The sequence below is a fragment of the Toxorhynchites rutilus genome, chromosome 3 (assembly GCF_029784135.1).
Source record: "Toxorhynchites rutilus septentrionalis strain SRP chromosome 3, ASM2978413v1, whole genome shotgun sequence".
NCBI classification, from domain to species: Eukaryota; Metazoa; Arthropoda; class Insecta; order Diptera; family Culicidae; genus Toxorhynchites; species Toxorhynchites rutilus.
The window spans coordinates 44,756,509-44,771,856 of NC_073746.1; the positions used below are offsets into that span (position 1 = coordinate 44,756,509).

Here is a 15,348-nt window from a genome sequence, read left to right on the forward strand (position 1 = left end):
GATTATATTCCACTCACGCTTCGGCCGTTCAGAGCATTTGTGATCGATCATCTGAAAATGATATCGTTCTACTATTGGGCGACTATAACCTTCCTTATTTGCGTTGGCATTTTGACGAAGATATCAATGGACTTTTGCCGGTAAACGCATCTAGTGAACATGAAGTTACACTTGCGGAATGCATTTTTGCTTGTGGTTTGGTACAAGTGAACTCTCTCACAAATTGCAATGATAGGCTCCTTGATTTGGCGTTCGTTGATTCACCGGACGATCTCGAAATTTCCGCACCTCCACTTCCTCTCCTGAATATCGACGTTCATTACGTACTTTTCGTCTCGCAAGTAGATACCCATTGCTGCATTCACGATCAGGTAGATTTGCATCCCGCAGCTTTCAATTTTGACTTTCGGAGGTATGATTTCCCATTTCTGAATGTTGAACTCTCGTCAGTAAACTGGCAGAATTATTTCCAAGGTGACTCTGTCGGTGAGAACGTACTGCTGTTCTATGATAAATTACTCGAAATCTTGCACGCTAATGTTCCCCGTCGTCGCCGTGCTATCAGCTCTACCTACAGGAAGCCTTGGTGGAATGCCGAGCTTATGCAGCTGCGAAACAGACTCCGCAAAGCCCGCAAACATTTCTTCGAATCTAAAACAGATTCAAATAGAGATCTTCTACGGCAAGCTGAAGTCAGCTATAAGGAACGTCTTGTCTCTGCCCACTACGATTATGTGATCAGGTCACAGTCATCACTGAAGAAAAATCCTTCGACATTCTGGAAATTTGTAAAACTACAACGAACCAATAATCGTGTGCCCAACAACGTAAGCTACAACTCATCTACGGCTACCTCTGCCGAAGAAGCTGCAAATCTATTTTCAAACTACTTTCAAAGTGTGTTCAGCTCTACCTCGCTTCAAATTCATCAAAGTAGTTTCCAAGATGTGCCTTTCTATAATGTTCATCTGCCCCTCATCGATTTCTCTAGGGCAGAAGTGCGGAATGTATTAGAAGATCTTGACGTGTCAAAAGGAGCAGGAGTCGATGGTTTACCACCACTTTTATTCAAAAACTGTTTTACATCTCTAGTGGAGTCTTTGACACTACTGTTTAATCGATCCGTGCAGGAGAAAACGTTTCCGGCTATGTGGAAAACTGCTTCTATGATCCCTATTCATAAAGCTGGAAGCTTGCAACGTGTCGAGAACTACCGCGGCATCTCGATACTCTGTTGCTTAAGAAAAGTTCTAGAATCCCTTATTCCTAACGTTTTACTGGCTGCAGCAACACCGTTGATTTCTGAATACCAGCATGGATTTGTTCCTCGTCGCTCAACAACATCCAACTTGATGTGCTACACAAGCAGCTTGTTCCAGGAAATGGAACGTCGGAATCAAGTCGATTCTATTTATGTCGACTTCTCGAAGGCCTTTGACACTGTACCGCATGCCTTCGCAGTGGAGAAGCTGAAGCACATGGGCTTTCCAAACTGGATCATGGACTGGTTACTATCTTATCTGACGGGCCGGAAAGCGTTCGTACAACTCAACTCTGCACGATCGGAATTATTTGAAATAGCGTCCGGTGTTCCACAGGGAAGCGTACTGGGTCCTCTTATCTTTGTTCTCTTTATAAATGATCTATGCCCCCGATTGTCATCCGGGAAGCTATTATATGCAGACGACCTAAAAATATTCAGGGTAATCAAGTCAACACTGGATTGTACTGCGCTACAAACGGATATCAACATCACTTCGCAATGCTGCTCCGATAATGGTATGCAGTTGAACATCACTAAATGCAAGGTAATCACGTTCACCCGTGGTATGTCGCCGATCAATCACGTCTACTCAATTAATACAACTCCTCTAGAACGAGTTCAGTCCATCCGCGATCTGGGCGTTGTCAGTGACTCCAAGCTGACGTTCAACGAACATTTCGCCACCATAACAGCCAAAGCGTTTTCTGTTCTCGGATTCATCCGCCGAAACGCATCGCAGTTTACCGACATCTATGCCCTGAAAGCGCTTTTCTGTACGTTAGTGCGCAGTACTCTGGAATATGCCTCGCCGATCTGGTCAACCTATCGCGCTGCTCAAGTGATCAGCATTGAACGTGTACAGAGGCAATTCGTGCGCTTCGCCCTCCGTAACCTTCCCTGGAACGACCCGGCTAATCTCCCTGATTATGCGGCTCGCTGCCAACTTATAGACCTTCAGTTACTATCAGCACGAAGAACCCAGACACAGCGGCTGTTCATATTCGACCTTTTAAAAAACAACATCGATTGTCCGGACCTACTTGAAAAAGTTTCGTTTTACGTTTCTCAACGTCAACTTAGACAATTGCCTTTAATTATCGTTCCTAGACATAAAACAAGTTATGGGTTCAACAGCCCATTCAGCAGCTGCCTAAGGGCGTTCAACAATGTTAGTGACAGTTTCGACTTTAATATGGCTAAAAATGTTTTTAAAAACCGAATTATGAACGTAGTTTAAGTTTAAGATCTGTGCGACTAGGTCGAAGAATAATAATAATAATAATAATAATAATAAAACAGAACGAGTGAATCGGTGATGCTGGAGAATAAAACTGCCATACAAATGGAACCCAAATTTCTGCATTACTCGAGAATTTACCAAGCAAACGAAACCAAATTTGGTATGTGGAGGGTGCAATAAATGATTCTATGGTGGTTAGATACTCCTCCTCCCTCTCTTAGGGTGGGCTGTCATACAAATGAAAAACAAATTTCAGCATAACTCGAAAACTAATCAAGCAAATGGAGCCAAATTTGGCATGTTAAGATTTTAGGGGGCACGAAATGTTTCTATGTTGAATAGACACTCCTTCTTCCTCTCTAAGGGGAGAAGAGAGAAGAGGTCTGTCTTTGTTCTATCATATTTTCTGTATCAAACATTAATTCCATGTAACGGAGAAACATGTTATTTGCAAGTGGTTGAAAAATTTTGAACTAGAATTGTGTCTAAAAATAACCTGATATTATAATGATGAGTTTTGGTAGAAGTACTAGGAAGTTTTTAGTAAAAGGTAAATTCAACGGGGTCGATTAGAAGATCAATCAATGAACAGTTCTGCGATTGGACTAGCGCTTAGTAAGAAAACGTGAATGTTTGAAGGTATTGATAACAAAAAACAAATTTTGGGCACGACGAAGTTTGCCGGGTTAGCTAGTATGATATAAAAAAAACTTACTTAGTGTTAGGGATTAGATTAAGTTACTAAGGATTAGGACAAGTAACTCACACTAAAAAAGCTGGAAAAAGAGAATGGAGAGAGTGTCATTGAAGTAGAGATAAAGATACAGAATGAATAATAATGAATAAAAGAAAGACAGAGAGGAGCTAAAGAGAGTGTAAAGGCAAATGAAATGATCTTTAGAAAGAAAGTTTATTTCCTGGTCAGAGTGACTACCTAGCAGACACGAAATTGATACACGGAAAATTAAAAAAAAATAAGTTAATTGAGACTATATCATTCAATTAATAGTATAGTGTGAAAAGTGGTAGCTATTCATAGAACAATCAGGTATTTCTCGATTACCTTTGAAAACAAAAAAAAAGGACCTTTGCAAAACTCTCTCTCACTCTGGGTGAACAGGACCAGAGTTGCCAACTATAATTTTCAAAAATCAGGGAAAAATAAAAATCAGGATAAATCAGGATAGCTCATTTTGAAATGTCCGGAAAGTTCGTGCCGATTTTTAGGAGAACAAAAGCATAATTTTTATAGGCAGGCAAACATTTATTCAATTGCACAGTTTTGTTCCACAATCTTTCACCATGTTTCATACAGCTTTAAAATTCTATCCTACCAGATCATGTTCGCTTTCTCGTCGAAAACTGTTCAAGTTATTGTTATGCTGTCCATAGAATCGAAGTTCTTGCCCTTGCATGAATTTTGTAGAAACCTGAACCTGTAATAATCTGAGGGTGTAATAACTGGTTAGTTTGAGAAATTGTGATGTAGGATCTCCTACCATGACTCCAAAATAATTTATTGTGTAATTGTGTTTGTGTAACTCTCGCAAAATTATCCCCAATGTTCATTCATTCAATTGGCGTTGACGGTTTCGTTTTCTGTCATTGTGAAGCGAAAAACATAATGGTTTTTCAGGTGGAATAAACGCACTACGTGTTTTGAACGTTCAAATAAATATTGATACGTAATAATAAATAACAAACGAACGAAAGAGCAATCACTATACAAGGGAGAACAGGAGAGCTTTTTATGTAGGCTATTCTAACAGTTCTCATTTTCAACCAGTAAAACTTTGACCGGAATCCCGGTAAACATAATACGGATCCTTTTTATTGTGATGAAATAAAAAACCAAAAAATCAGGAAAAATGAGGATCACTTCAGAAAAATCAGGCAAAATCGAGTGTTTGTCAAGATGTCAGGATACGAGCCAAAAAGTCTGAGAAATCCTGAAAAATCAGGAAGGTTGGCATCTCTGAACAGGACCAGCGTACGATGTTCGAGAAGGACACACCAGACAACGACACAGATTTATAGAGGTTAGATAATAAAAACAAAAAATTATATATACTGATTTTATCATACTCCACATCCGAGCCTTGATCAGCTTTCAGCAGAGCCGACCCTGAGAGCGATTGATCTCAAGCTTGAGCTTACCAACATAAAAGAGGCCTTGAGTGCCCAACCTCAAAGGTTCCCGAGGCTCAGACCAGGAACCGAGGTGTTGCGGGAGGTCCATCGGACCCCGAGAAGTATTACAGTTATTGGATGCCTAAAATGTTTTTTCCGCCTATTTGCCTAACCTGTCGGTACAAGGTTAGGTTACCTCAAATATCAGTCAATTTTTTTTCCATGTTCGATGTTTGACCTTGTTCGCCACTGTCGATAATTGAAGAGTGGCAAACAAAATAGTGTTTGTACAAATATCAAACCAAATTTTATCTGTCAAAAAGTGTCAAATATTTGACCTCTCGACAAACAGTATACGACCACCTTTAGGAAGGATGCTGACTCCTCACTGGTTGTAGCGAGACTGGAATGGAAATCGCAAATGAAAACTCTTTTTCATTCTCTCAGTTCGAATTATTCCAAGAATGTGAAACTGTAAAATTTAGCTTATCAACCAAATCTTAAAGAATTTGCGATTCGTGGTGCACTGTGTGTCATAACGTTGGAACCACTCGATTTCTTTTAGTTTCATGGGATATATAAGAGCACTGTTGAAATGATGTTTATAGTGTAGGGTATAACAATTATCTTTGTTTATATGACAGACAATTTAATCTTTATTGTTTTGTTCAGGAGTGAATCAATCAAAAACGAATATGCCAGTGTTTCGTAACTATAAAACCAGATGAAAAAATATGGTTGACTATTTCAGATAATCTTCTCTTATGAGAAGGAAATCAACCTGAATAGTATTGCTGAATAGTACCGTTGGTACTATACGACTCGCAACTTTAAAGGCGGAAATTCGATGGTTTAGGTAAAACTTTCTTAGAGAGGGCGATTCAGAGTCCCATCAACACAAATGAACAGTCAGGAGTTTGAGGAAGTACTCCTGAATTGCCGGAACAAAACAATAATGTTTAAATTAACGGTTTCATAAACAAAGATAGTTATTATACTCTACACTGTATACATCATTTCAACCGTGTTTACACATCTCTGGAAACGTTCTGACATATCATAATTATATTACATGTTTTCTAAATTTTCAACCCTGAAGACAGACGTAGTCCTACTTCAAAAGAACAATTGTTACTACAGGTTAATCATTGAAGCTATGCCATATTAGATTTGAATAAAATTTACAGAAAGAAAATCGCAACATGCCTATCGGTTAGTTCATTTCCGTTGAAATATATAACTGCGGGAGTTTACAACTGTGCAATCAGTTTAAGTTTTGGAACGCAACCACGTAGAATGAAAGGAAAACTCGCGGTGACTCGTTTGAATTTCATTCTGCTAGTAATGATAGCAATGGGAAGTGCAAACAGTGGAAGAATGAAACGCCAAAGCATGGAACAAGCCAAACCTTGGGCCGAATGGGGCATGAAGTGGGGACAAGTCAGTGAGTTGTCTTGATTTCATGGAGAGAAAAATAGGCGAGGAATTAATTTTATCCTTTCCGTACATCATGAAAGTGGTCACAACCGTTATGATACCAGCAGGTAAAGAAGCAGCTGAAATTGTTTCTTCCGGTGGGGGATCCGGAGGCGATGAAGCTGCAGCAAAAGCGTCCTGAGGAGAAGATTTACATGTGGATTGTGCTGTTATTCTAAATTGAATTAAATAAAAATGAATAAAGATATAAGAGTGAATATCCATTATGTATGCTTCATCAAAATAAGTACAGTGGAAAACACAGCATAAAATATGGTGAACGAGTTTGAAACATAGAACAAGTCATTGTCATTTTATCTTGAGGGAAGTATTTTCCAGTGATTCATTTAACCTACGTTCTGTTCATTTGGAAGATAACAAAAACGAATATAGTACTGCTTCGTATTGTATTATGTTTAGCTAGTGAAAATAATGCATTAACCTTCTAAGACAGACTTCGACCTTATAATTGCCCCTGCATTATTGCTTAGAACTCCATTAATACTGTTATGAATACCTCGAACCATTTGAAACATCGCTTCCAGCTTCTCCACTTCCAACGTCATTTTAAAACTAAAGGAATGGCGAAAACTGTATGTGAGGCATCAAAATCTTATCTAGTTAGTTGTTTCGTGACTATTGCGTACATTTCCATAGAATTACTTTGCGGGAACATCGCCAAACTTATAAGTAAAACTCGTTATTACCCTGACAACTATATGTTTGGCCATGAACTTACCTATACTTACTACGTTAGTAAAAATGTTTGGAGTTTGAGTTTCTTGATAAGCAGAAAAAATGTAGAATTACTGGGCTCGTCCATTATTTTCGCTTCTTTTTATATCGAAGCATTACCATATTACATTCTGAATTCAGTGTGATATGATCGCAGTGTGACTCTTATGAACAAGAAGATAACCATTTGTGATATATTTTTTTAAATGTCCCTAGTGGCATTTTTTTGGACCTATCGTTTTTCTTCTCACTGTAATTAATTTCCTACAGTTGAAATGAAAGTCGGACAACTCGGGTTTACTTTAAATTCCAACAGAGTGGAAAAAAATTACAGCCGCTGTCTACCAGCAAACTTATATTCAGCCGCCGTGTGCTTGATGAACTAATTGCAGCTGGTTCGAGTCTCAAATAAGCGGCGACCACCACCACTTTACGAGTCTAGTTGACCTAATTCCGTTGAAGGTTGCCAAATGGAAGGAAAAATGATTACTGTAATACTGTAAAGCCCTGGGCACGCATATAAATTCAGATTGGCTGTCAAAAAGAATCAATTTCTCATTGAAGAGTTACTTCTCTTTTACTGTACGTTTATGGCCTAACTTGACACGATGGTTAGAAATAATCGCACTACAAACGGTCGTACAAATAATCGCGTTTGATGTTGGCAGATAAATATGTCAAGGGTGACAAATCTTATTATCGTCTGCTCATTATTTTGTAGGTATGTTCGTGAAAATTGAAAGATTGATAACAGCATGGATTTGTGTTTTGACATTTGAAACAAAGTTGAAGAGGTGATCAGTAAGATTTTCCATTGAATGTAACCATCCCTCAGCGACGATTTTAATTCGCGTTGATGACATTGAGCTTCGTTTACGAGTTTAGGAGAGCATCAAAGATAATAATTAATGTTCAGGCATGAAAATGATAAGAATTAAGTATAAGAACATGTAGAACTTTAGCTGTAGAACATTATTCTTTCGTCGTTTAACACTTACCATTATGAAAATTAAATTAATTACTGTTGTGAAACTACGTGTTAAAATACATCAATCTTTGCTTTGCGTTTTGTTTATATTTGCTTCATGAAACTTAGCTTCGATGCTCTAAATTCACGATGACTGCGGTACAGTACCGACGTCTAGTGGCGACTTTTAATTTGGGGCCGTAGGTTGAAATATATAAATTAGCAACATTAGAAACATCATTTAATTGCTGTAGAAAATTACACATCATCAGCCAGTATAAGAGAAAAAGTAATATGCAAAGTATTTGTGGGCCTGGAAGATATTTCTCATTTCGCTAACGGAAAAAAACGTTTGGTCGTCGAGGGTAATTTTGCATATTTTGTGGAAGGAAACTCTACGCTCTGCTAAGAAGATTTTAGGCACGGTTGGTTATCAACGGCTCATTCTCCATTCTGTTGAAGCTATTCGAGGTACCAAGATTCATCCATTTTTGGATGAAAGGTTACGATATTCTTGGCCAATATCTAAATTTATTATCATTAACGATCATACAAATCGAGTGACAGTTGGGTTCAGAGTTATGATCAAATTGTTCAGAATCCCTAACGAAACCAATTTCTTTATTGTTAGAGCAATTCGTTCAACTTTTGAGATCCACTTTTCAAAGATTTTTGTAAAAAGATTCTTCAGAAATTCTCTTAGTAATGGTTATATACGGCTCCGGACTATGTAACCTGACCATGCAAACAACATTTCAAAATAATTTTCATTCAATGTTTGAGAATTTACAACTGCCTCCGAGCGATTTTGTATTATGTATTAGAAAATAAAACAATGGTTTATGAGGTGAGTATTACGTCGAGTATTACTGTAGCTGTAGTTAGAATTTACCTTCTTTTGCGGAAGTGTTTTCAAAAATTTTTTTGCTTAAAAATACGACTATGAGGGAACTGCAGTCGGTGCTAATCCTGAACTTAAGCTTGTTATAGCGTATTTATTCCGCGAATATATTTCTCGCGGTGGCTCTTCTACCTTCTTTTCATCACTACCATTCGTCCACTGTAAAATAAAACCAAAAGATGTCTTAATTTAAAAAGAATGTTTAGCTGCAACTTACTTCCTTGTTTCAGTGCATTTAATGTATCAGTCTATTTTTTTTCCTTTGCGTGACTGTTCTTATACAGTCGATGTTCCTTTGACCAGAGGCACTCGTTTTTTCGATGAAATTTGTTTCAAACTTGAATTTCAACAAATCTAAGAACATAGAAAAATATTGTTCTTGTTGCGTCCACGATATTGATTGAATGTTTTTGAAAACAACTCATTGACATATTCAACGCAAGCAGTTTAGAACAAACGTCAGCGTTTAGTACAACGATGCTTATGGCGTGACGCATCATTGTGGACGATTACACACATATTCAAAATGAACCGTCAAAGCACAATTGTAGCGATGCGACGTATAACACGACATGCTGGTCTCTCCTTTAGGTCGAGGACATAGTAAACGCGGTGCGGTACGATGGGATGCGATGCGGAGCGATTAATTGAAGCTCATCGCGTGCTATGACATACTGATCGCTTTAGATCGCGCGTTTTTTTTATGTTTCATTCCACTCCATTCTACATGCACAAGGATGTTAGATATGATAACATGTCTTCATTTTGTGAAAAGTTGAATTGTGAGATGGTTTTTATCTGTGAACATGGTAATTGGAAAACCTTTAACGCAATGTTTTCATTGTATTCATTATTTAAATTAGAATAAAGTTATATAATTCATCGAACAAAACGAAAATAATAATTTAACAACTCAATCTTGATTTTCGTTCGATGAGTTCGATTGTGAACATATTTATAAAAATGGTCTGGCAACCACCACTTGCGTTCACTCGCGGCAAAACACTCCACACACAGTTTCGCGCATTGAAATCGCATTTACAATGTCACGTCTGGGCTAGAGGTGTGCAAATCAGCTCATCATGATGAACAGCTCTGATCATATCAGCTCATCTAAATGAGCTGTTCTTTATGAACAGCTCTTCAGCTCAGTTGTCAGTGCCGACTTTCAATTTGGGTCCCAAACTCGATAGCCACGAAGCCAGTTTGAAAATGTTAAAATTCAAATGAAATTTTTCACACCATATTATTAATTACTTGAAACACGTATTCCAGACTATTATTTACAACAGACTCGGCGAGTACAACATTTCCGACATTTTTACTGAGGCTTTACATTACAATAGAAAGTTTTCTTCGAAAAAAAAAAATCTTATGAGATTTTTGCACCGCCTGCAAACAAAGTGTTTTTCATTGAAATAGAATACTCATTTGATACACAGAAGTTAATTTTCATTAATAATTTGAATTTTAAAAACGTGTTCATTCTGCCTGAGAGCCAATTATTATTTTTGGCGCCCCCTAAACTGGTAAACAAAGCTCAATGCCGTCAACGCGAATATAACAGTTGAAAAGACGAGGGACAAATGAAACTAAACTGATGTCTTAACACGAAGAGCGAGAGACGGTCAGTTCATTTGAATCTTACAGCTCACACACTCTCTTCAATTCTACAGCTCTTTTCTCTCCTTCATCATCATCAAAGTGAGCTGAAGAGCTGTTTGTTTTTTTTGCGAGCTGTTCCGCGTCAACTCACTTCAAAGAGTCGATTCTTCGGAACAGCTCATGAGCGGATGGCACATCTCTAGTCTGGGCGGTTTGCATTTGATTTCCGCATTCGTGAACGAAAGAGCTTTCCCGCAATCGAGCCCGCATCGCGTCGCATTCACTATGTCGTCGGCCTTAAAAAAATCATAAAAATTTGGCACTCAAAGTACGGTTGAAAACCATACGGTTTGTTTATCATACAACCATTAAATCAGGTAGACGGCGACACCGTACCTTGTTTGTCCCACATAGGAAGCTGGAATGGTCTCAAAATCCAGCAGTCAGGTAAATTCACAATAAATAACTGTTTCCAATTATCTCTGCATTTTTCTTTCAGTTAAGAAAAAATATTATCAATATATGTTTGTATTTTCGCTTTAGAGTGTTGTTTATATTGATTGTTTTGATTCACTTGATATCCAGATTTATCCAGTGCAATGTTGTTGATTTTCCTTCAAAAAGAAATATATTGATATAAACACCGAAAATGAATAATCCGATGTTCGAGATGGACAAAATTTGTCGCCTCTGCTTGCAGAATATCCAAACAGGCTCTCTCGTGAATCTCTTCGCTGCCAACTTTTCGATTCGTCCCTTGGATATGATTTCTCGCTGTGCATCGGTTGAAATATACGAAAAAGATGGACTTCCGGCTGCGATCTGCAACGATTGCTTTTACAAGCTGGGCATGGCCTACGAGTTTCGAAATCGGTGCGAGGTGTCAGACAAAAAGTTAAGAGAATATATCCAGCTTTCGGATGGACCTAGTCGTGATGAGAATCACGTCGAAATTGTAAAGGAAGATGAAATCTACGCTGCAATGAGCGAGCTTTTTGGACAGGATGTCGGCCCTAATTCGAAGGAGGAAGAATTCGGAGATGCGAAAGCTTCGGAGGAAATAATTGATATTTCTGATACAATGGAGAAATGCCCGAAAATAACGAAGGATACACAATTCACAAAGAAACGGGCGCTGTTGGATGAGTTGCTGGTAAAACATAAAGCAAAAATGAAACAGGAGAAACCTGTGGTCAACATATTCAAACCTCGTCGGGTAAGGAGGAAAGCTGCTGCTGGACAGAGCAAAAAAGGAACATTTCTGAAGGTACCGGAACAGTGTTTTACATGTGGTAAAACGTTCAATTACAGTGGGTATCTGTTGGCCCATCAAAGAATTCACTCGGGAGAGAAACCATATGAATGTCAAGTAAGTTACAAATTTTTGAGTTGATGTATTTTTGTAAACGTAATTCTTTTACAGATTTGTCAGCGTCGATTTGCACAATCTGGCAATCTAAAACTCCACCTTCGAATTCATGATGATGAGCGAAAATACCAATGTGAAGTTTGCAGTAAATTGTTCAAGACTTCCAGCAATTTACACGCCCACAAGAAAACGCATTCAGAAGAAAGAAACTTCCCGTGCACGCTATGCGATCGTGCTTTCAGGACATCTCAGGAACTGCGGAGCCACTCCGATACTCATAGCGCAGTTAAAAGTTACGTTTGTCAGCTTTGTGACAATAAAGCCTTCCACAAGCAATCCTATCTGAACAGTCACATTAAAACTGTTCATATTGGGGTAAAAAGGCACCGATGTCAGGATTGTGGAAAAATATTTTCCAATAGTTCCAACCTGATCGCTCATCGTCGTGTCCATAACGGCGATAGACCGTATGCGTGCGATGAGTGTGACGCTAAATTCACACAATCTCCAGCCCTTCTACGGCATATCAAAGCTAAACACAGATCTAAGCCAGAAAAGTCGACAGTTGCTGAAGTTACTGATGAACCGATAGAGCCTTCCATTGACATCGATGAGAATCGTTCGTTGGATAGTGCGGTGAGTTCCGAACTATCGGTAGCGACATCGCTGATAGATAACCCGTCCTCGTTCAATGAGACCTACATGCCGAGTTATGTGCCAACACATTCGCAAGCAACGATGCCACAGACGCAGATGGCACCCGGACATGCGTGTAATTTGTATCCCGGGGAGTTATTCCAGTACCAAACCAACTCAACCCATCACTATCAGCAGCAGCACATGGATATGGGCAGTTACGATATGAGTTATACTATGTCGACACATTCGGTGCTGAATCCAAGTCTGATGAACCCTCAACCAACGTACATTTTTGATCAATAATAAAGGGACTTGAAATAAAATCAAAATAGGGTAAATGATCTTGGTTTGTCCGATTTGGGGTGTTTTTACGCAACTAGTAAAGCAAATCAATTTTTCTTCATGAAAATCGCACATAATCAATACGAGTTTGGGTTTTTTGAAAGTCTTTAGTTGCTAATACTACCATGAGGTGTTTTTTTTCCCTGTTTGTTTATTTTAGGCTCATTAGCATTTTAGCTGTAGTAACAGAGCCGAATTTTAATCGTGTACATGTCACATATTCATCATATCTATAATTAGCACATTACACAGTTGCCATTTTTTGGCGTTAGAGTATTACCTTCTATACCATTGCAAATGGGACACATTTACACAGTAGCCATTTAGGCGTAAGAGTTTTCTATCTGTTCTCCCATTATCCAGTTAAGACTGTACAGCGGAGACAGTCGTTGATCCATTGTTGAGTTATTTATAGAACAGCAGCCCGATGTTTCTTGCAGAGCAGAGCAGTTGTATGGATGAATCGATCATATTTCGACCGTGGATCGATCTCCATCGCTGATGATTGTTGCGTGGACGTAGTTATTCTGTAACAACACAAAGATGGTCAATGGGGGCCCTGAGTTTTGAACTCACGATCGATCGCTTACTAAGCGAACGCGCAACCAATGTGGCTACGGAGACCCCCCACCATGAGGTGTTGAAATCATAAAATTTTTATGTTTTTTAACGATTTTCCTTAAAGAGAAATTATGATCATGGTTTGTCCACCTCTGATCATGGTGTTCGGTTTTAGAAATCACCATTTTTGAATGAAAACATTCGAATTCTCAAGTAAAACTTGGATTTACCAATGCTTGAGTTTACTATCATCATTTTGATCCATTCATAATTTAGGCTTTCTTCAGAATATTGCCTTTTCTTGGGCATTTTTAAAGTGTTATCCTCACACACTCAACACAGAGAAACTTTATTTCTGCTATGCGTGAAGGACACAATAAACAAACTGCAGCGCGCCAAGCGGTTGCCATAGAAATCATGTGGGCAAAATAACATTATTGAATTGGACAACTTATGATCAGAATTGAGTTCATCAAAATGCGTTAATTTGATGGTTTAGCTAAGTAAATCTGATACCAATGGTATGCAAGCATGATGTTAACAATATTTGTAAGTGTTATAATCCAGAAAAGGTCTGAATAAGTGCCAAATAATCATCGATGAAAAGTTAGCTCTTATGAGGTGGTGCATTTTATAATCTTTCAAAATATGTGATTCCGTAACAATATACTACAAAACGAATGTAAATCATGAAATAACAATTTTATTTATATGTTTTACATTCGAATACCTTATTTGGCACTTAACTTGAATGGCGTTAATGTTCCCTGTGGAACTTTTGCCGTCTCAACGTATGTATTAATGCAAATGCAAAAATAACACGCCTTGAATGTATTCCGAGGGGCAAGCTCTAGAATACGCGTGACCATAGTACAAGTCGAAGGAAATTTATTTGACGAAAAATCCCCAGCCAGAACGGGAATCGAACCCGAACACTCGGTATGATAATGTGAGACGCTAACCACTCGGCCACGGGTGCACGTTATCCTTATTTGACACATGTGCGCTGAATTGGAGCATTCAAAAAAATGGACAAATCATGATCATATGGACAAACCAAAATCATTTACCTTATGTATATTTTTAAGATATCTTCTTTTATTTATCTTATTTGTGTATTTATTTGGTCTCATTAACATTTCAGCTGTAACAGAGCATGATTTAATCGTGTACATGTTACATGGTTTATTGTATCGATACATATGGTAAATTACGTCATAGCCATTTAGGCATAAAAGTGTTCCTTCTGTTCCATTATTCAGCTGTACCGTACAACGGGACAGTTTATATGATCATGGTCAGGGATGGTAAAAAATCACATTCAACGATCAATGAATAAGTATATCCCTCTAGTCGGATGTTTTTAAATCACCCCCAGCAGGCGAGGTTCTTTTATTCTTCATATGTACACAGAGAGAATACTTGGAACGGTGAGCTACCAAGATCTCAAAAAAGCAATATGAGAGCGGAATCCCAACTGCTTGCACTCTCGAAGCATTACTTCTACTACTCAGGTTTTATCGTGAGTGCAAGCCACAAACGATTAATCCCATTCCATAGAGCGAATGATGAGTTCTTGATCGGAAAGTGTAACAAGAGACGATCAACTGAAATCTTACGACACTCATCGAGGGATTTTGAATTCTCTATTGCACTGTCCGCAGTGAGTGGCTGACTCAGTCTCGTGTCGATTTTATTTTGCTGTCGTCTCCCGCCCGATAAACAGCAGACGGGTAATGGATGCAATTGATTAATTTTATTACCAGCAGATTTGGGCGAATCTCATCCCGCCCAAAATCGTTTTTAGATTCCAATAATTCTGAACATTCACATTTCTCTCCAAATAATTTTTCCAACAGTAATTCAATTAGTGACTTCACGAAACACCTTTCGAATTCGATTGAATTTCAGACCCTTTTTTATTTTGTAGATAAAACGGATCACATATTTGATTAATTCAATTCTGTGTGGTTACGTTCTTCGTTGCGAATAAATGTAATGAAATAGTATGGACGTATGATATTCATGTATCGTGGACTTCCGACATATGTGGCAGTAGATTTGTCGAACGACTAATGTTTTTTTATATCCCTTCAAACTTGTTGCATCTCTCAAGTGT

General features: G+C 38.3%; 1 protein-coding gene across 1 annotated transcript; it reads left to right on the plus strand.

The window, feature by feature from the left end:
- The first annotated feature begins 10,741 nt into the window (after positions 1-10,741).
- LOC129775489 (zinc finger protein 391-like) lies at positions 10,742-12,770 on the plus strand. The gene is made up of 3 exons (XM_055780291.1): positions 10,742-10,765; positions 10,904-11,687; positions 11,742-12,770. The coding sequence occupies exons 2-3, from the start codon at positions 10,968-10,970 to the stop codon at positions 12,627-12,629; spliced, it is 1,608 nt and encodes a 535-aa protein (XP_055636266.1). The 5' UTR covers positions 10,742-10,765; positions 10,904-10,967; the 3' UTR covers positions 12,630-12,770.
- The last annotated feature ends 2,578 nt before the right edge of the window (positions 12,771-15,348 follow it).